The following is a 21,945-nucleotide window of genomic DNA, read 5'->3' on the forward strand; positions in this document are numbered from 1 at the left end:
GCTAAATTGCTTATCCAGCACTATTTATAAGTTCAGTTGGTGAAAGGTATTAGAATATGATTTGCACATAGGTGCCTCTTATAACCACAAGTCTAGGCCCTGGATACTAGAAGACCACTACAAAACCGCTGTGAGATGGCTATGTGAGAAATGCACTTAAACAGTAAACTGGTATAGTAGGGGAGGCCTTACCATCTCATCTTGGGTTGGATCATTGTCAAAAATCTTCATAGGAGGAGGAAGAGGTGTGTGAGACTCTTCGTCTGGTTCATCTTCTCCCCAACCCTTCTTGCTCTTCTGAAGAAAAGTGAAATATAATTAGAGGCAGAGATGGGTTTCTTTTATATTTTTAGATATCTGAGCTCTTCTACCAGGCTTTGAGTCTGTCAATAATACTAATACTGGCTCTGCATTGCATTGGGTGGAAAGAATTGCAGGTAATGCTAAGCATCATGAAAGAGAAGCAATAAAGATGTAAGGTTTTGCTGGGTAATCTCAGTGCATTCTACAAGTTATAGAAATATAGTTTATAGATCACCCAAGCAGCTATGACAGTTACAGCTGTCTCTGTGCTGATGGAAAAGTACTTTTTAATTTAAATAAGAATGTACAGTTTTTAAAATATGGTCCTCTATTTGTGTTCAGTTAGTATCTTCTCCATTTTCAGCTTGTAATTCCTTATTCACTTTATCAGGAAAGAGCTATTGTGGCAAAGAACATGCCTCCAGAGAAACTGCAGCTACAAATGTGTAGCAGATTTAACTGAAACACGGCTATTTCTCTGAGCTTTTCCTTTCAATAAAGAATTACACTGCCATGGTAGGATAAAGAGGATATGAACCTCACCGAAAAGTGATAACGGTTGCTCAAGAATAACTTAATTTCTATCCTTGGCAGCTTTCTAATAGGCTATTAAAAAAAAAAATCTATCTAGTCAAAGGAGAATAACACATGCAGACTTTGAAATGCTCCTCCCTATAGATTCCATTGCTCTTTGGATGACAGTGCTGTTTGCAACACAGTTTCAAGCAATGCAACTTTACGTATGATCCGCTGTTCCCTCTAGACCTAAGGGAACTGCATTTACTCAAGTGTGAATCACACACCGCAGAAGAGACTATCAGCGAGATGGTCTTTCCTGCAACAAACACCAACACACACCTCATCTGCGCTGTCTCCCTGAGGAGTGGTTTCATCTCCAGTCTTTGGTGAGCCGAGGTCAAAGCTCTTCCTGCCATCTCGCACCTTCTTTTGTTTCTTAATGTTGCTCTCGGTCTTCCCGCTGTTCAGCCGGCGCACAGGACTGGTCAACCATTTCTTCAGTGTGTTGGTTGAGCGCTTGGGGCCAGGAGAGCTCTGGATGGAGTTGAGGGATGGCTGAGGTTGTAAGTTGGCCACTGAATCAGACTTGCCCCCGTTGTCATTGGAAGAGACTGAATATGCATCTGGAAGAAGACAATGTAGGTGAGAGATCATAACAGCACCTCCTCTGTTTCCTAGTGCACGTGAAGCGCTTGACAGTCCTAAGCATGAAAATACAAGCTGCCTCGATGAACAGTTTTGTGACCCATGGCCATTGTGTAAACTTTATTGCACACCAGAGAGAGGAATATGCCCCGCAACCAGCATTCTTCACAATCTTACATGCTTCTCTTATTTCCCACCACACTATCTGTCCTTATGAAAGATCACAGACAGCAAAGTTATCTAGTTTTTGATGAAAGTTGGAATTTCATTCAAAGTGCTGAATTTTTCAGCTTCTTCCCACAGATTTCATTGTGAATTGCCAGGAAGAAAATGAGCACAAAAAGCAGATTACTACAGGAGACTTGACAGCCACCAACACTTTGCCAGGTTCTGATTCCATAAATGCTTCTCAGCCGTTTCCAGACCCCTAACATATTACTGTTAGTTAGACTACTTATTAACTTTTGAAGGTTATTAGAAGCACTTTAAAATTATCTCCTTTGCCCCTGGAAGCAATTTGTCAGAAGACTTCACACCTTCCCTAGAACTAAGAAACTGGAATGAACAATTACAAAAGATGACAAATTGTTCAAACTGAAGGAACCTCCCAAGAAGGAGATACAAAGCAGGCTTAAAATTAAAAAATGTTTCCATTATATCCAAGCAGGAGATTCTGCTGAACTGCATCCAACCGCAATTATCGATACACATGTTCAGACTAGCACCTCAGAAAAGGGTGCAACCTCCCTTACTCCCCACCAAAGCAACAGACCAAAGATGTGCCAATGGCAGTAGGTCTTTAAAACCAAAGCAAACAAGTTGCTCAAAGATTTCTCAATTGCCTTTTAGGAACCAGTGCCCTGCTTTCACCTTTCTGAAACCACGGCAAGGCAACTCCTTCCCCAGCAGCAATCAGGGACTGAGATGTTTAATCCTACTTTTTTTTTTTTTTTCCCTACAGAATTCAGTAATTTTCACACTCCTGTAAGTGACATCTCAGACCGTACATCAGAAAGCAGTCAGCTGATGTCATTAAACATTTTAGATGGTTCCCTCTGCATCTCTTAACCACCCCAGCAGAAAACAAAACCATAAGTTGCAACACATGAAAATAGCTTGGTGCATCCAGCTATTCCCAGTTCAACAAAGATCATTAGAGATACTGGGTAGCACACAGGCTGAGGGAGAGCTACCCTCCTGGAGAATAGTTACCTATACTGGTGTAGAAGCCAGTTCCTGCTAGCCGCATGCAGAGCTCCTACCCCGCTGGGCAGAGCTACTGCTGACAGCCGGCTACACGCCGGCAGAGGTTGCAGCCTGCCTCGCCTGCCAGCTTGTAAAACACAGACTGTGAGAGTTACAATGTTCTATAATATTTTATAGTCATAGCCTCAGTCTGAGGTTGAACCAATAATTTATTACATACCTGGGGTCAAAAGTTAGGTTTTTAGAACATACAGAAATAATTGTAACTAGCTAGAGGAAGTTGAAGTTCATTCCCCAGACAGGAAGAAAATCCAAACATCTGTCTTCTGATGACAGAGGTGAGCGTGCGAGGGGCTGGGAGGAGGACAGACCCCAGGTGGAGCTGCTGGGGTTCTACTGACATTCCTCTGTAAGGGCAAAGTAGCAGTGTTATCTCAAAAAGGCTTGGCTTTAGCCAGCTCTCATTGATGTTATTTCATGCACCCGAAGCAGCGTTAAATCAACCAGCGCAAGATAATATTTGCCAGTGGCCAGCTTATCTTCCATCTTCCACTCAATTGGCTTTAGATAGTCTCCTCTTGCAGGCTCCACATGATGCTCTGGGAGTTTATCAGCACACCTTGCGTCACCAATATTCAGATTTCCGTGACGGTGATTTTGATATTGCAAGCGCCTGTGCCCCTCTGTCCCCCCGGCAGCACCAAAAGCCCCACAGGCAGCAGGGAAAGCTCAAGGGCTCCTCGGCAAAGGGCTGCGCTGAGCAGAGTGCCCTCAGGTGCCCGCGCTCCTGCTGCTGCTGCAGGAGGATTAACGTTGGGAATCACCGGTGCAAAGGGAGCCAGGCTGCAGTCATGGAAGGAGAAAAGCTGGAAGTGATCGCTTGGTGGAGGGTTGCCGCTGTCAAGGATGACTTGGAGCAAGCAGCCATATCAGGGATTCACTGCCTTTGCTGGGGACTGGGCTTGGAGGGAGGCTGAGGAGAACTGAGGACAAGCTGGTCTTCCCACATTAATATACAGAGAGGTTTTTACTACAGCTTGTAAGTAACACAGTCCAAACCCCTACCTCCAGTCAATGGCACCTTGCCAATTTACCTTTTAGTAAGGGAGGGGAGCTGATAGGAGGCTAAATGGAGCCTGGGACAACCTCCTCTGCCCCATGGATTTGTTACCAGACGCGCAATCCCACGTCAGCCTGGCAGGGCCAAACCCAGGAGCACACAAGTCCATGATGGAAAGGACAGGGACCTCCCCTCCTACCAGGAAACGTCCCTGCTTTTAGGAGCAGGGCCAGACCCTGGCCTTGCTGCCTCCCTTCCCTTTCCCCAGGTGGCACAGCCATGGTCAGGGCATGGACAGACACAAAACACCTCTTACACCAGGGCACTTTTTGCTCAAGGCCGTCCTGGGGAAGCGACAGTCAGCCATAGTCCTCTGTCATCCTGGAGGAGGCAGCAGATGGGCAGAAGTAGCCCAAGTCCCAAGCTGGCCCATGGCCCACCCTGCCTACTTGACAGAATTTTGTCTGAAATTTAACCTAGAGCCAGGAAACCTCTGCAGACCAAACATCAGGTCTCCAGAGCCACAAGGTTTCCAGAGCGAGGTGTGTGACACCGTGCAACGATCCCACTTGAACGAGGATCTGGATTTTCCTGCTCAAGGTCATGCCTTGGGTGATGAAAAAGGCTGTTTACCAAGGGGTTATGAAATCTCGGCTGTGCCATGCTGTACGCAGCCCTGGCAGGTATGAAGTCTCTTTCTCCTTGTCTGCTGAAGTGCCCTGGCCAACCACTGTAAGGCCTCTGGGACAGAGGCCGGGCTTTGCTTGGCCCTTTGAACCTAAGATTGGAAACGTGGCCTTATCTCACCTTTACCTGGCAATGTAGTCTCTGCTGGCTGGAGGACAGGCAGGGAGGTGAAAGAGAAAGGCTGATATTAATCTCCCTGCTCCCCAGTCACCATGAGGTGGGGTGATTTTGCTCTACCCAGCACTGTACACATGTACACTTCCATCTCATCGTCCCACTTCCCACCATCACCAAACATGCACTATCAAAAAATCACACCAAGAGTTCACACACAATATTCATAACCTTTTTTCCTTTTCCTTTTTTAAAGGAACTGCAAATATGGACACATTTGTGAAAAACTGCTGTTTGCCAGCCCTGCTGAGGATAATTTCCTTTGCACATAACGCAGGTCACCTCAACATGGTTGCAGAAGCAAGAGTGGAGCTCAACGAAGAGCAGAGCCCATGAAATGAGAGACAGAAGCATGCAACACAAAAAAATCTGCCAGGAAAGACTTTGGAGACAACCTCCTAAGCTGTGCTGGTGTGAGCTCTGCTGCTTCCGCAGCACGTACAGCTACAAAGACATTAATCACGACACTTGATACTAGCCTGAGATCCAGACACCGGCTGGATCAAGCAGAAGAGGACATGTTACCGTGCTCTTCTTCCAAAGCACTAGCATGTACTTGCTCTACAAACTGTATTGGTAGAGCTGTTTGGAAATACAGTTTGCTCAAGAAAAGACAGAGAGCACTTTGGAAAAGACACAGTGGCCCATTGTGTGGTAATTCAGGCAGCCGCTGCTACCCGCAAGGACCAGCAAAGCGGTGGCTGCCCTCACACTGCAGCAGGTCTGCAGGAACATCAGGGCCTGCCAGAGAGCTGCAGGGAGCAGTTGTCCTCCCACCACTGTCCTGGGATAAACACATCTTAAAAAAAAAGGTATCTGGTGAAGTGAAATGGGTGTAGGGAGGTCAGCAGACTAGTGTAGCTAGATTGATTTCCGGGCCAAACCATTCATTCAGACAGAATAAGTGATGGTTTCCAAAACACCCCTAAGCAAATCTCCAAGAAACTTCTGGCAACAGGACTGTGACAGATAATCAGCCAGACCAAAGAGCTTTAAAATTCAGAGCTTTTACACTGCTGAAGGAATAAAATCTTTGTTGCTGTTGCTCCTCAAATGAACAGACATCTATAAAAGCACAGCTCTTTTACTTGAAAAGTGCAAGATTCCAGTTCTGAGCAACCTTGGGTGAAAGGAAAAACAGAAGTCTCATACACCCATTTTAGGGGCACAGTTGTATTCCCTTTTGAGTCACTAGGAATTATTGCTGGAACATAAATACAAGGCATTTTATTTTTACCTCCCTGTTCCCCAGAGTATGTATAGGAGGGGAGGTCTGTCTGATCAGGCTCATGTAGCACCCAACTCATCTGCAGGAACTCAGCTCTAACGGGGAAAGGGAAAGGCTTCTCAGAGCAACCCAGAAGAAACCATCAGGCTTCTCTTTTTGATCCACACTGACCACAGGTCATGGATGATAGGAAGGAAACATGCTTCCGTAACCAGAAGTTAATACATAACATAGGCGTGAAGACAGGTGACCACCTTGCTTTAGGTGAGAAGAGGTAAACCTTTTGGTTTACGTAGGGCTCCATCTCTCACCCCAGAAAAACAGCCTGAGGGAAAAGGATTTTTCCACAGAAGTCAGAGAAGATGAGCCAGAATGGGAACTCTGTAATCCTATTAGCATATGCATTTAAATCAACAGGGTTTTTTTTTCAGAAATAATTCCACTCATGAATGAAAGCCAATAACGACAATCTGACCAATGAGCACATAAATTAGCTCTTCTGTGCTCGACAGAGCCCATTTTCCATATTTAGTGATTCCTCTAAAATAACATTTCTGACAAAGAGGGAATTGAATCAGATGTGGGTGAAAGACTAACTCAGTCTTTACTCGAACTATTATTTCCTGAAGAACAGGAATCTCTGCACCAGAAAATCTTGGAAAGCAGGAGTCATCTAGACCCACCCTATGCACAAATAAAGTCTCTATGTTAGTATTTCACACTAAACAAACGAAAATCATCTAAACCATCAAAATGCACCCTTTGCTGCCCTTTCCAAGAGCATCTCCTTCATCATACAGGCTGTAGGCTCCAGTTCACAGCTCTCAGCCCCTTGAGGCTTTAAGCTCTCCCTTGGGAAACGCTGCTGACAGCGTCACTTTGGATCTACTCGAGGACCTTCAGGGCAAAAGCTCTGCTCCGTGGACGCAAAGATGGCATAATGAGGTATGAAAACTGCTTCTTTGGTCTCTTCTGTGCTTTTGTGTATTAAATGTCCAAAACATGCTCAGTGAAACATTTTTATTGGCACAAGTCAGGGTTACAAAACTCTGTGGCTTAGGCAGATGACAGTACCGATCCCAGTTTCAGCGTTAGAGCCTATTCTGCCTGTAAAACCTGGCATGGATTTGCAAAAATTTGGGAGGTAAGAACATTCGGATAATACAAAGTCACTTTACAGCTATTCCTCAAGTGAAAACACTCGTTCATAACAACGTGAATAATGAATCTGACAACTTTTAATGTCAGCAGATAAACTGTCTCCTCAGGCACCGCGTCTGAAAAAGGCTCCAGCGAAGTACGTAAGTGAACACGAGGAAATTTTCAGTGCCCATGTCAGACAAAGATGGAGGACGACTGGCTTGAAAAGCCCTTTAGATTAGAAGTACGTTAAACTTTCACAACGGAATTGCAAAACTCGCCCCGGAGTCCTCCACGGCTCCCCATCCTCTCCCAGCTCCACTCAGCCGCTCTACACGTGTCCAACCTCAGACCTGCCCTGCAGTTTGGCTCGAGGGAAACACGAGATGACACCATGTACGATCTGGTTTCACACTAGTGGGTAAAGACATGTACAAACTACACCATTGAAAGCTAAATGTAAATTTTGCTCTGAGGTTCAAATGTTCTCTGTAAGTTTATAATCTCCTGGAAATGAGCAGAATTAGGAAGGTTCAACCAAATTTTCTGTATGTGTCTTGGAGTACTATTTGAAGCTTCAAGTTGAAAGTATCATCAAAAGGCACAGATCAATCGGTCAGGATTCTCACAATTCCATTTAAGTGGATGAAATGAATTCTGCCCAAACTCAAGAAGAGTCTACTCTGCTAAAAGTAGATGTACTTGACAAACTTTCCGATCACTGTAACGTAAAAACTCAAAATCTTACTTTCTCTTTCACTGCCCAACATGCAAACAAGAATAATTTCCAAAAAGAATGGGGGGACGGGGGGAGGGGGGAAGGACTAAAAACTAAATTAATCACACAACATTCAGAATGCACTGTTACTTTATTGAATAGCTGACATTTCTCGGAAATGGGCAAGAAGAACTGCTTTGAGACAGAGGATGATCTGCACAGTTCCCATTAGCTACACTGCAAAGCAGGGAATGCTCCTGGGGGATTTTGCATATGGGTTTTGCCTTTGTGAAATGGTCACTGTTCTGTTGGTTTTAATATCCAACTTCCTGATCATTACTTCCAGGTAGAAACCTAAGCCAAGGAAAACAAGCACTCATCTAGGTAGGGTGGGCAAACACCGTCACTCGGAGAAGCTCATTTTTGTGGCAGGCAGCAGCTCACCTCATGCTGTTGGCAGTCAAGGAGCTCTGCACGTTGCTGCCCAAGGGTGATGCCGAGTGGGGATCACCCCTGTAGGAGCCTCTCTCCTTCCATTAACTACAGAGGGAGTCCGAGGAAATTACACCCTTAGCTAAATTTAGTTATTGCGAATCCCCTTCCCACATTTGAGTACGTTTCACACCAGGCCGATCTCGCAGCAGGAAATGATTAGCTGAAGTTAAGCATCTCACAATTCACTTTAATGAGCAATAACTCATGGCAACCCGCCACTAGCTTCAGTTGAATAGCTTTTATTTTCAGCTGGTGTTGCTCAGATGCGGCTTTCATCCAGCACGCGCTGGGAAAGCTGACATCCCAAAGTAGTCTCCAGGTCTTGGTTGTGCCAGTCGGAGTGTCAGAGCTCGAGAGCTCCAGTTCCTGGAGGTCAGAGAAAAGTCACTGCAGTTCTGGGAAAGTTTCAAAGAGCGAGATAAAACCAAAAGCCTGGAGAAACAGCACAGAGGCGCGCAGTCTCAAGAGACCTTGCAAGAAAAGTTACTGAAATCCTAAGAGCGTGCTGAATGAGCGAGCAGGGTCTCCAGGGAGAAAAACAGCACAAGGGGAAGGCACAACGAGAGAGCCTGCTGAAATAAAACATGACTCTCTTACTGTCCAAGAGCGCCTGGTGAGAGGAACAGCTACAGAATTAACCTCTGTTGTATCTGCTACTTCATGTGGACCTAAAGCTATTGTCAGAGGTAATTGTAGCAAGGGCACGGGGGAAAAGAGGAAGATGGGTCCTCAGATGAATACAGGGCAGGGTCTTATTTCCTACAGGTGGGCATTTAACCTGAGGGGCTGCTGCACAAAGGCAGAACACGTCCCTGTGCCTCTGAAGAGGCTCTCAGGAAAGCACGCAACTGAACCCCACGGCACCAAGCACTTCGATAGCACCTGGAACATCTGCGGTCCTCCTCTCTGGGCGTGCTGCTCAGAAACCAGCTGCTGGGAACATCTTACAACTGTGATGGGTATCTAAGACTTCTCTGGTGGGAGGTTCGAGCCCTTTTTCTCTCCATCAATTCATCCTGCTTCAGAATCCCATCCAACCCCTCAGGTAAGCTGCTCTGAGTTCATGACAGGAATCATAGGAGAACAAACATCCACAGAGTAAAGCCACCAACTCGTTGGTAAGCGAGATACTCCTAGCCAGCTCCTATCCCAAAATACTATGAGATCGGTACATTATTGACCTGCCTTGAGTCCTCCAAAACAACCTTGCTTACCTCCCCACAAAGCAGCAACATTTTGGAATAGGTTTTTACTGAAAAAAAAAAAAAAGGTGTGGAAAAGTTCAGAAAAAGAGCAGTTGCTTCACACAGCAGAGTTTGAGGCCAGACACAGTATTTCTACACACTCTATTTCATTCACCCATTCTCTTGCCTCGAGTCTGCACCCAGCACACATCCCGGACCAGCCCAGAGTACAGTGAGAGCAAACCCAACACATCTGCTGGGAGCGCACGTTGGAGCAGCCTTCTTGTAATGCCTCACAGCTGGGAAAGCAGAGTTCTGAAGTCAAGAGGCACGCATTTTGCTTTAGCAAAGAAACGAAATAAAAAGTCAAGACTAACAAGATCCAGAAAGAGTATGCTTTTTTTTTTTTTGAACAAATCAACATTTATTTCAATTTAGTCAAACAAATCGTTGAAGCACTTCTCTAAGTTCTTCTACTTTACATTTTGTATTTACACTGCCCTCATTTTGTGACAAAAATAAAGTAATCGCCGACCCTGAAGTTTCCAGAATAAGTGTCACTAGCAGCAAAAAGAACAAAGCTCCAAACACAAAGCAAAAATCCCCCTTGATATATATTTGATAGGAAACTTATGCATGTTCCGTAGAAGAGTTTTAACCCTGAACCTTTATAGAAACCTATATGGGAGGATGAGGGGGGAATGTCAGGTTTGAAGCTGAACAAGAAGAGCAGCATTTGCTGGTCTTTGCAAGTACACTATTACTTTTAGCATAAGGAACTCTAAAATGTATAGATACCCACATAGAAGCAGACTTCTAAACTTTGATCTAAGCAGTTTTGCTCTGCTGGGAGCATAAGGGTACCAGAGTTGGTGAATACCAGCTTTTATCCTGGTGATGGGCACAAAACCAAACTTTATTACACATGGTTTCCAAGCAGCTGTTGGTACAACACAAGCCTTATTCTTTTGCAAAGTGTCAAGGGTCAGCTTCATTCAGCAGCTCCCAAATTGAGCTACTGTAAGAATTTTTCTATACTTAATGAAGTAATTTCTCAGTTAAATGACATCATTGCTGAAGTCGAATCTTGAAGCCAGCAACCTCTCTATGACAAGGTGGACCACTTTGCTGAATGAGAGGAGAGAAGAACAACATTTGAATATTGTATTTATGTCTCCCTACCTCAAGGAAAACTGTGATTTTGTCCCCAAACAATTCTTCATGGAAACAACAGAAGAGTATTGGTGACAAAATAAATTGGAATTGGAAAAAAAAAAAAAAAAGCAAGAACAGAACCCAAAGCTTTTTGGGATAGGAAGAAAAACTGCATGTTGAGAAAGAAGGGATTGGTCATTAAACTTTCCAGGCACACACAGGGCTCAGAAAGCACAGAAAACAAGCAGAACAAACAAACACAACTGTGTGCATCTTAGCGTCAGCTTCTTTTGCCAAATGCAGTAGCTTCCAACATTCAGCAGCTGTCTCTTGCTTTCTAGTGCTGTGGAGTTCTCTTTGGTACTTGGAGGCTGTCAGGAGCTCCGGGCAAAGAGAAAGTCTTTGTCCATTTACCAACCAATTCCAAAGGCGCTGATCTTGAATAACTTTACTAAGCAAGAATGACACAGATGTCTAGGAAAGGGGGCTTTTCTCTTAGTAAAGTTGTGGTAGGTGCAGTGGAAACCCAAGGCAATCTACATGCTTGTCAAATTGTGCCTAGGTAAGAAGAGAGTCCTCCATGAATGTCTCTCATTTGTTCACTCTTAAATTATTCAGGCTCTGACAGCCCCTGAAAAGAAAAGAACGGAATAAGAATAAGTTGCAAGTGGTGCAGTGCGAGAGCGGACACCACGTAACCACCAAGAACAACGAGGTTGGGGTGTTTGACGACAGACACACTGCAGCCAGAGCCTCCGGGGCTGGTGCCCAAAGCAGCTTCCTCCAGGCCCTCATCCTCCAGAAATACTAGCAGAAAATACAAGTTCACAGCAAAGGTACTGGTTGGGATGAATTAAAAGAAGTAATGAATGAAGTAAATGCAAACAGGGGTTTGGAAATAAAAACACATAGATAAGAAGTACTGGTGCTTGTGACGTTTTGCTCTTTGAACACGGCACAGGGAAATGGCTAAGCAGCTCGGACACTTTTGACTGCACACTCAAGACTATCAGTTAGACTTGTGCGAAGCTTTAATTCACTCAGCTTAAGCAGGAAAATTAGAACATCACTTGCCGCCCCATATAACAAGCTTATGCGATCTATGTCTTGGTTTTTTGTTTGACAGCTTGCCAGGGCAGGAAGCAGTTCTGTGAGGAACTTTCCTTGCCGTGCCAGTCCACAAGTTTGTCACATTTCAGGTGAGGAAATCACTACTACACTCTGCGTCAGCAAGAAAGATGGGACGAGAACTTGAAGTCTCAGAGAGCATCTGCTGCATGGGAACAGGAGAGCTCTCTGCAGCACCCTGCCAAGGTCTCAGCCTTCTGAAGCTGTGCAAGTGCCTTGACCCAGCCACCAACCTTCCCAATAAGGCTAGCTCTGAGAAACTCACTGATTTTAACTTCTGGAGGGTCACATGGAGCCTCCCATGACTTTCATGGTGCTTACACCACTGCTCCTTACTAGCAGTCTCCTCACGGAAAAAATTCTACATCCAGCTTAGCAGAGATGTGGAGAGGTGCACTGCATAAACTGCACCACACAGTTCCCAGCTGCATCACTGCATCTAATTGCAAGTAGCTTTAAAAATGCTGTAGCAAGCAACATGCCTAATAAGAGATTATCATTACAAAAGCCATCTTCACTATTCCTGAGTAGCTGCTTTCTTTTGGACACATCTTTTGAAACAGCTAAGAAAAAGAAACACTTATTTGAATACAATAGCAAGGGCTGGACTGGTCTAGCAGCAGAGGCTCTTTGATTCTGGAAAGACTTTGTTGAATACAGGTAATCTCATACTGCAATGTACTATGATCACAGATGTCCGCCTGCCTGATAGTTTAATATCTCCAGGACAAGTGACTGCAGTGAATATTCAGCAAACATTAGCCTTTAGATGTTTGTCTGGAGCTTGCCTTGCTTGAGGCTTTTCTTAGACACACTGCCAGGTCAAATTTTACGGTAGCACAGCTCTCAGCAGCTACAAACCCCTCTGAGCAGCTTGGGATGTTCAAGCCCGAGTAATTTCTCTCATAATAAGACAAAGTCAACTAAGATGCTGCTGTCTGCTCAGCACCTGTGCCCTGGCAGGAGCTGTGCTCTGCTATTGCAGAGCTGAACTTACCACTGTAACATTCAAAGTGTTGCCTCCTTCTTGCCTAAAGCTATGATTTTCCTTCTGCTGCCCTAGAAAGGATCCCTGTTGATGAATACTTATTCCATTTCCTAAAGAAATCTATTCAGCCTCCACATGCTTCAGCTGAGAGTGATGTTTGAATATCGTGTTGATCCTCAGGGTTCAAACTACAGAAGGTACAAAGAATACCAGACTTGAGGCACTTCAACGGTATTAGCCGTGAATCATCTTTTTACATTGTACTGCTCAGATACATTTGGATCTAAAACACATTTGCATTTCTAATTAAAACAGATTATCATTAGTAACTAAAGAATGTCTTAAATCAGAATCCTTAGGCCATAAAAGCTAATTGCATGATGCTAAAACTGGATTTCAAAAATATACATATTATACCCCCTGCAGGATTAATTAGGCAACATCTCTTCAAAAGAGTTCTCAAAAGTGTATTCATTCAGCATGTGGTTAAATTATAGCGGGTTGTGCAACACTTTTCCCAGCCTGCCTTGGCGCACGCTCCTGTGGCAGCAGACAGCTGGGGCCTTGTTCATCAGGGGTGCTCAGGAAGGGCAAATCTGATTTGGGACTGCAGAGAACCCCAGCCGATGAGAAGGAACACACATGCTGGTCCATGCTCTCTGGCTCGCAACCACCGAGATGCTGCCTTCAGCCCTAATGCAACCCCGCGGCTCCCCACTGCGCAGAGGGGGTTGTTTTAGCCACCGTTAACTGGTGCTGCTGAACAAGATGATCTCGGGTACGCGCGTGACGTGCTTCCTAGGACATGCTGGCCTATAAAAAGGCTGAAATCAACTGGTAGATAGAAATCTGGAAGCTATGACTTCAGATTATTCGATGCTCATTTTCTTACCCATTTCCTACGTGACCTCAAGAAAGTTTCAGAGCGCTCACTGAACTGTAATGTGTTTTCAAATAGGTTAAGACTGTACTGCATGTCTTGGGGATGTAAGAAACCTCTGTTCAATAAGCTGCATGTGCATTATGAGGAGAGAGAAAAAAAACCCCAAAACCAAAGCCCAGCATACCAGCACACATCCTCAGCTGCTATACTCCGTAGCTGTAATTGTCAGCAAGCCTCAACTGCATGAAAAAGTGTCCTCAGTGGATTTCACACGGCTGTTCTGTCACTAACTGCTGTAATTCAGCTTGCAGGTTCTATTTCTCATCTCATTAGGACTTCACTGGTGAAATTTTCATATTTTGTCCTAATGATCTGAAAGAAGCCCAGGTGCCGTGTGTGATTTCCACGTTCCCAGCCTGCTGGGGGGAGGATTGAGGGGCTGGTCCGGAACAGAGGCTAACAGATTGAGAGGCATGTCAAACTCCAAAGGAGACCTGCCGGGATGCACTAACTACCTTTAATCCAAGCAATGGTTTGTATTTCAGCATAATCAGCCACATCAAACATTATGAACCAAAAGCAAACAGCTTGATTTTTTATTTGCGGTTTTCTAACAGCAAAGAACAGTAGCCAAGGGAGAAGTTCTCCAGCATATCTTGTTAGGGTATTTTCTAATAATTCTTTACACATGTCAAAGTCCTATTTACGATACACAGATCTTTAAAAGAACAGCCAGATGTGCTTCCGTAGTTCTTTCAAAAAGTATCTTTACATGGCACAGAACTGTGTGATGCAATATTAGCAACTCAACTGTTCTGCAACAGCAACTGATGCAGTGGCTAAACTGGCACAGAACTGGATTTCGTTACTGACTTGAAAACTACTTCTGTAGATCACTAACTGCCCAATGAATTCTTTTTTGAAAAGAAATTGCAACTTTTGCCAAAGATGAAAAAGTCTTCACAAAGCCCATTAACAGACAAGAATTACAGTGAACTGTAACAGTGTTCTGGTGTGTTTGAGAAGTATCTTGATGCTATTTTTAGACTGAAACTTTTTGATTTTTTTTTTTAACTTTAAAATGATAGATCAGTTTCCCTAATACAAACACAAGTTTTAACAAGGTGTATGCTGAAACATAACAGCTTGGAAAAAATCAAAATCCTTCTGGGGTCATGTGAAATAACTGCCCTTTTTCTTTCACTTCAAAATTGGTAGACTTTATTTCAGCATCCGTGCATTGAATTCCTAAACAATACATCTATCTGGCACTTATTTTATAGGAAAGCAGCATGTTTAGTTACCCCATGTTCTTTGCAGTGAACAGGGAGTTACCAAAAATATATTTTTCACAATTATTTGTTCTCTCTCCCTTAGAATAAAGCCTCCCTTCTTCAGGCTTTTGACAAGATGAATAAAGCCTTTTGAATTCTTATATCCTTCTTAGAGCAAATTGGAAGTTTAGAAGCCTTGCCTGCATTAAAGGAAACCCCAAGTTTCTTGAATGCTAGATGAATTTGTGAAAGTTGAAAACAAGCAGCAATCTGAATAATAAGGATTCCCACCATGCATTCACCTCTAGACTAGGAACTGAAAGCTGATCTTTACAGAAGTGCTCACTATCAATTTAACATATAGGAATTAAGATCCAAAAGTTTATTTTTTGTACAACTTATGTCACATCCTGTATATAACAACATCTCAAAAGTTAAGGCTACAAAAGGGAGACACAAAGCTGGAGGATGACGGGCTAGCTTGCATCGAGAGAGTTAGAGTTGTCTAATAGTGTGTCTAACTCTCAAAAAATAAAAAAAAATAATGCTAGTATTACTTGGATCTTGGGAACTGAAAGTTGTTAAAGCATCCCGAACACTGGCACTGATACGATAAACATCAGATTTACAGAAAGTGGCTGGTGGGAGATGAGAGCAGTAAGCCGAGAGTCACGTGCAGCAACCAGCGCTTTGAGAAACCTCAAACCTCCCGTGCTCTTAGACACTTTATATTTTGTAGTAACACAGATCCACTGAAAACTTGACAAGCTGTATCCCATGAACAAGGTTTCTACCCTCAAAAAACCTTCCTGCAAACAGGTAAGATTTAACAATGCTTAAAGCTAAATAATCCTAAAAAGAGCTCACTGTTCTCCCAGCCTGCCAACAGAGCAGTGGCCATGCTTCTCCTTCAAATGCCCATGTCCAGAGGTTGCTTATCACCCAAGGACTTCTCCTGCTGAAATCCTCCCATGTCTCATTGCCACGTTCAAGGGAGGACATGCCTACACACACAAATGCTAACAGGTTCTGATCAGTGAGTCTTTATTTACCCCGTAAGACTGGCATGGGGACTGTCAGTCACACTTTTGAGATACGTTTAACTCAGGACTGTCAGAAGGGCATAGAGCAGGTGTGGGAAAGCACATTCCTACACTTAGAAAAAGAGTGATTTTTTTTTGCTAACAGCATTCTCCTCATCATGTTAATCCTACTTGCTCAGCTGAACAGCGTTTTCATCAACTCTTTTGTCCCCTCCAATAACTATCTGCCATGACCTCCTTCAACTCCTGACTCAGCCTGCGGAGGTAGGAAAACGCAAGATTTGGAAGAGATTTTCCTGTCATGGGCTTACCAGTTTTCTCTTAATAGAACTGGAAGAAAACAACTCTCCCAAACCTCACCACAGCCATTTGCTTGTGAACCTGCCAGGAGAAAGAGCCGAGCACAACTTGGCTGAGAGAGAGACTGCCCACAGAAGACCAGTACACTTGATCCTCTTGATTTCTCTGAGATGTAACTAATGAACAACAGACGGACATCACCCAAGGAGTATATTTGGGGAAGGCAGCAGTTTCCTCATATTTCTCATTCAGGATGGACCAGGAAACGAAGCGAGCTTTGGTTGACACCCTTAATTTTACTATTGTTTTCTCCTCTGCCTCAATTTTGATGGAACTGCTTTGGCCATGCATTCCATTATGCTTTACACAGTGTAACCATGGCTCAGCCTGAAACACTAAATAAAATATGTTCAAATTAGGAAATGTTATGGGCTTGAATATATTACTGCAGATCACTCTCTTGCTACCACTCAGCACAAAGGTACCAGTTTCCCTAGCAAAGCTCTGCAGCTCACTGCAACACAGTGTCAGCACCTTCTATAAAAAGCAGCATCAGATCTCACTTTTTACCTAATGAAGAAATAACTTTTATTAACATGCTGTTGACAGCCCTTGTCGTGATGCCGGTTTGCCCAACTTCCAGTTAAGGCTCTGTATCTGACTAGCTAGCAAAGATGTACAAGGTGGCTGGCTGAACTCCCTTCACTGCACATTAGTCACCATCACTCTGTCAAGAGAAGCTTACTTTGTTAATCTTACAGCAAAGAGGTTCACCAGACTGAGCCAGTGACCAATCAAAGTCTCAGGGAAAGCTAGCAAGAAGAGGAAAAGGAAGCAAAGAAAGAAAAAGAGAACAGTAAAACAAACAAACAAACAAAAACGCAGAGGGAAGAGCAAAACTGTAGGAGACAGGAGAGAGGAGAGGTCAGAAGGGCAGGAAATTTAAACAAGAGCTTTACCGGGAGTGTAGCACAGACACAAACCCACTCGATCTTTCATTTTCAGCACACTGAGATTAAAGGTTTGGCATTCAGATTAAGTTTCTTTTGTTCTGAAATGAAAAGTTTGGATACGACCAACAGCCTGCTCAGAAGAGCAACTGTTCAAGGAGGCAGAGACACACGTTCTTTATTGAAGCCGATATGGTGCATCCATTTAAATCCATCTTCCCTGTTTCTGGCTATCCTCACGTAAGACGTGTTTTGTATTCTCACCTGAAGCCACTCTGCAGCCACATAAGGTTACCTAGAATGAGATGTAAGGTGTTGCACTGTAAAGTTATGTTGACAATAGATTACTTTTAACCACAGGCCCTTTTCTTTGGGCTGTATCTGATGCACTCATAGCTAGCTTCTCAAGTCCAGCAGATCAGAACAGATATCTCTCCTTGCACTTGAAGAAAAGGCGTATTTCCTACACCTTTTTAGTGCTTTCCACCCTTCTGGTGCCCCTTAGGGAAATGAGACCTGCAGACTGGGCTAGAACTGAATGAGCTGAACTACTGGAAAGAAATATCCTCTAAATAAGGCCCTGGGTATAATACAGCACATAGAATTTAACTTTGAGCTTAAATCTGAGTCACTGACTATTCTTCAAAGCTCCTCGCGTATCAGAGCCCAGAGTTCAGCCTCCACCTGAGCCAAGCTTCAGAGCTCTGCGCTGAAGGTAGGGGAGAGGAATGGCACTCAACGCTGGACTTTGCTCTGTGTTTAAAGGCAACAAAGCTTTGACCTTGTCACATTCAAGCTGACCATTTGCCTTAAAAAAGACATTTCACAAAGCAGGAATTTCTCCAATTTCTTCCCCTTCCCTCATGGAAGACCCTTTTAAAGGAGCCTCTAATCTGAACCACATAGATAACCAAGGAGAGGGACTCCACGTTGAAAGAAAATAAGCTATATTCAATTGCAAATCCTGGGCTGATTTGTAAGGAGAGTTCAATGACTTTCTAGTTATCAGAAGTCCATCAGAATTTGAACCCTCTTATCAGTCTGCTTTCAGAGCCAGTTTTGCAGCACTAAGAAGCATCCCATTACACTAGGTCACTTTGCATTCCTGCATTTTGGAGATACTGCAGAAAGCGTGCTTGCCCACTCTTGCCCACATGGGCCTGAAGGCTGTGCAAGTCTACTGTTCTGAACTACCTCTTTTTATGGCTGAAAGTAAGTGACAGACTCTTGCTCTGAGGCACTCCTATATTAGGATTCGTATCTCTCCATACTTCAGAACAGACAAGTAGTCCTTATTTAGTTCTTGCAGGGGACTATAAGGGTCAGAGCAAAACTGCAAATGGTACTAAGTGTCAGTTGCTTTCTCTGGATGGATCCCAATAGCTTTGTACATGGGCAAAGCTGACAAGATCAGAAACTCACCAAGAGAACCAAGCAGAAAAAGCAGCATCAAGGTCTCTACTGATGCAAAAGACAGGACAAGATTGATGCATAAGAGTAGTTTGAGTTATCCATCAAAATTCTTCAGAGAAATGCCCAGTTACACAAAATTTATGTATTCTGTGATAAACTGGGGACCTAGGGTTTGGGTTTTTCCAGCTCTGCATTATTGTTGCTATTTAGGAGATCAGGCATCTACAGCACTTCCAAGCACCACAGCACGAAAAGCACTGACACAGCTTGTACTGACATAACCTCTGTTCGAGCATAGACTGCACGCTCATCTTCTCGATTTCTCTCACCGTACGGTTCTTATTGGCACAACAAAACCTACTCAGTTGTTGCAAAAGATCAAGATATATCAGGCATCTGTCACCAGGAAAAAGCAGAGTCACATTTCCAAAGGCAACGGCAAGGTCATGTATGGGGCAGCAGGGAGAGCAGCCCCACAGTGCTTCACACCCATCTTAAATACAAACCACAGTCACCTATTTGTACCGCAAGTCTGAGATTGGTGAGAAGCCCTGGGACTAAGAGTGTCCCCCCAGAAGCAAAGGTGATCACTGATGACACAGAACACATGAAGTCAGAGCTTCTAAGGTCTGGTTGCCACATTAAAGGATCTCCCAGCTTAATGGCAGAAGCCACCAACAGCAGCACACTGATGCTGTAGTCTGGGGCACCCAAATCCCTCACCAAGTGTCAGGCTTGGTACCTGCTTATACTCAGGGAGTATTTCCACCATCTGACTAGCTCGGGTTTTCTCTAATAAACACAATATAACAGATAGCCTTTTACAACTTTTTGCCTGAAGCTTACTACCAAGGACAAGAAAGAAGTAAAGCAGGCTGTATCACAAAAATACCTTTTGTTACTAACCCGGTAAACTAGGACCGCAAACACAGTTAACATTTCAAAAGCAGAGAGAAAAGCCAGCTGTTTCCCCTTCCCCCTTTTAGAGATGTTTGTAGGCTGAGATTTTAATCTGTTAGAATCAACATTTTAAAGACCAGAGCAATGTCAGAGACCTTGAATACCACCCCAACCTCCTGCATGGGCCAACACATTAAAGCACAGGCTGTCCAAGTAATTTCCTGCCACAACTTTTCTGTTAGCAACCCTACACCTACAAGCAGGTTGCATGTTCCTTCTTAAAGGCCACAAAACAGTGGGGTTTTGTGTGTTGACCTCAACAGTCACTTCTTTGGCATGAAATAGTGTGTTCCCCCTAGGCTGAAAAAGATCAACATCTTATGAAATCATGGCAAACTCCATCACCAACTCGTTCTGGTTTGCTGCTGTCACCACATAAGCGTGACCAGTAAACCCACCCATACTCAAATCATCTGTATCTGGGGGTGTGAGAATGGGTTCCATTATTACAAAAAAAAAAAAAAAAAAAGACCTAAAACAGAAGAAAAGGCAAGTTTAGTTTGAGACATTTTTGCTTGGCCATTCGGAGAACAGGAAACACTGAAATCCCACACACACATCTTCAAAAAACTCACATTATCCAGAACAATTTCAAGAGCCTTATCACTGCATAAAGACTGCAGGCTGGGAAATGTTCAGTCAACGCATCTGAGCTGCACTGTTCTTTGTAAAAGCCAGATTTTTATTTTATTTTTACAAGGCGCTCTAGCTGCTGTGGCTTTCCCACATCTCTCTCAGCGTTTCAGCTCAGCCAGCTTCCCCAGACCTTCCCACATCACCATTCAGAGATTTGTGAACTGTGAGAAACAGATGTTCTCAAAGCATTTTGCTCCTAACCGAGCCCAAGAAAGACTAGAAAGGGGGAAAAAAAAAAAAAAAAAAGAAATCTTATTTAAGCAAATATTTCTCCCCGCCCTATTGACCTTACAGTCCCAGGGCGTTTCCTACCAGCAACGATAAAATGTATCCTGTCAACTTTCGCCCTCCCGATGCCAGCGGCTGGTTCACCCACCCGCGGCTCCCCGCCGAGTGGGCGCCGCGGGGTCCCCGCCGCGCTGCCCCGCGGGCCGGGGGCCGCCGAACCCGGGGGCCGCTCTCCGCCTCCACCCTCCGCTCGCCCCGGGACAGAGCGGGCGGGCGGCGGGGGGGACGCTGCACCGCCGAGGGCAGCGCTGAGCTCCCGGCCCCCCGCATCCACCCCGAGGTGGGCGCCCCCTGGACCCCACCGACCTTTGCAGGAGCAGCAGCAGCAGCACTTCGCCAGGAGCCATCCTACACCGGAGCGGGCGGGATAGCCGCGCCTGCCCGCTTTCATGCTGCCTTCGGGCTGCTCATGGCAAGGAGCCACCGGCCCGCTTGGGAAAAACAACAAATCACAACTGGGGAGAAAAGGAGAAAAGAAAAAAAAAAAAAGCCCTAAAGACTTAAAAATATGTAACAGCAGCCGCGCTAAACGGCCGCGGCGCCCCGCAGCCGCCGTGCCCGGCGCGCACCTCCGGGGGCGGAGCGGGGCGGGGCGCGGACACCGGACACCGCACCGCCTCCCGCGGGGGGAGCGGGGGCTGCGGCGGGACGGGGCTCCCGCCTCCGTCTGGGAGAAAAACCGGGTTTCGGGGGGGAATACCGCTGTGGCTACGCTCAGGCCGGTGGCCGCGGCCGGGGCCGGTAGGGAGAAATAACAACTGCCTGGGGGAAGCTGGCTAAAGCTCTGATAGGTTGTGGAGTCTCCGAAGTCTTTAAAAGGCAAAACTCGTATGGCTGTGGGTTTGGTTTTTTTTTAAAGTTCACAACTTTTTTTTTTTTTTCCCCCCCTCCCAGCGCCATTCCTTAGCTTAAGCATCTGACAGCTAAAACTTTTTACAAGCAATATAAAACGCAAACCAGGCTGTTGTGATCCCAGGAGACCTGCCTGGAACTCTGCCGGGTACACGCTTACCCTGTTGGCAAACGGACCAAGAGGGCTGAGATCCAGAAGCACGGCTTGCTTTGGAAGGTGCCAGCCTATTGTGTTAGGATTTCCCACCTGAAGCATGGAAAACTGGAAGTGCCAAAAATGTCCCAAACCTTGCTGGAGGCGGCTGGTAGGAAAGGTCAGGCAGGATTCCAGAGCAACAGCCTCATAGAATCACAGAAACTTTAGGGCTGGAAAGAGACCTCCAAGATCATCAAGTCCAACCATCAACCTAACACCACCATGCCTACTAAGTGGAGTAACCACGTCTACGTGTTTTTTGAACACCTCGAGGGATGGTGACTCCACCAGTTCCCTGGGCAGCCTATTCCAATGCTTGACCACTCCTTCAGTAAAGAAATTATTCCTAATATCCAATCTAAACCTCCTCTGACACAACTTGAGTCCATTGCCTCTTGTCCTACCACTAGTTACTTGGGAGAAGAGACCAACACCCACCTCGGTACAACCTCCTTTCAGGTAGCTGTAGAGAGCAATAAGGTCTCCCCTCAGCCTCCTCTTCTCCAGGCTAAACAACCCC

General features: G+C 45.0%; 1 protein-coding gene and 1 long non-coding RNA gene across 3 annotated transcripts in view; both read right to left on the reverse strand.

Annotated features, from left to right (window-relative positions):
- KALRN (kalirin RhoGEF kinase) overlaps window positions 1-21,945 on the reverse strand; it is a 508,172-nt gene that overhangs the window by 55,499 nt on the left and 430,728 nt on the right. Inside the window, exons 37-38 of one of the 2 annotated variants that reach the window (XM_086751416.1) lie at window positions 1,162-1,445; window positions 193-297 (exon numbers count right to left, since the gene is read on the reverse strand). In XM_086751416.1, coding sequence (XP_086607542.1) covers window positions 193-297; window positions 1,162-1,445 — 389 coding nt within the window. The remainder of the gene's footprint in view (window positions 1-192; window positions 298-1,161; window positions 1,446-21,945) is intronic. The other variant, XM_086751415.1, reaches the window with a different exon arrangement.
- Window positions 9,741-20,916, reverse strand: LOC147600176 (uncharacterized). Its single transcript, XR_015258959.1, has 2 exons — window positions 20,684-20,916; window positions 9,741-11,145 (listed from the first exon to the last, which is right to left on the reverse strand). It is a non-coding gene; the product is annotated as an uncharacterized LOC147600176 (long non-coding RNA).

Source organism: Chlamydotis macqueenii, chromosome 6 (assembly GCF_036417535.1).
Source record: "Chlamydotis macqueenii isolate bChlMac1 chromosome 6, bChlMac1.mat, whole genome shotgun sequence".
NCBI lineage: Eukaryota > Metazoa > Chordata > Aves > Otidiformes > Otididae > Chlamydotis > Chlamydotis macqueenii.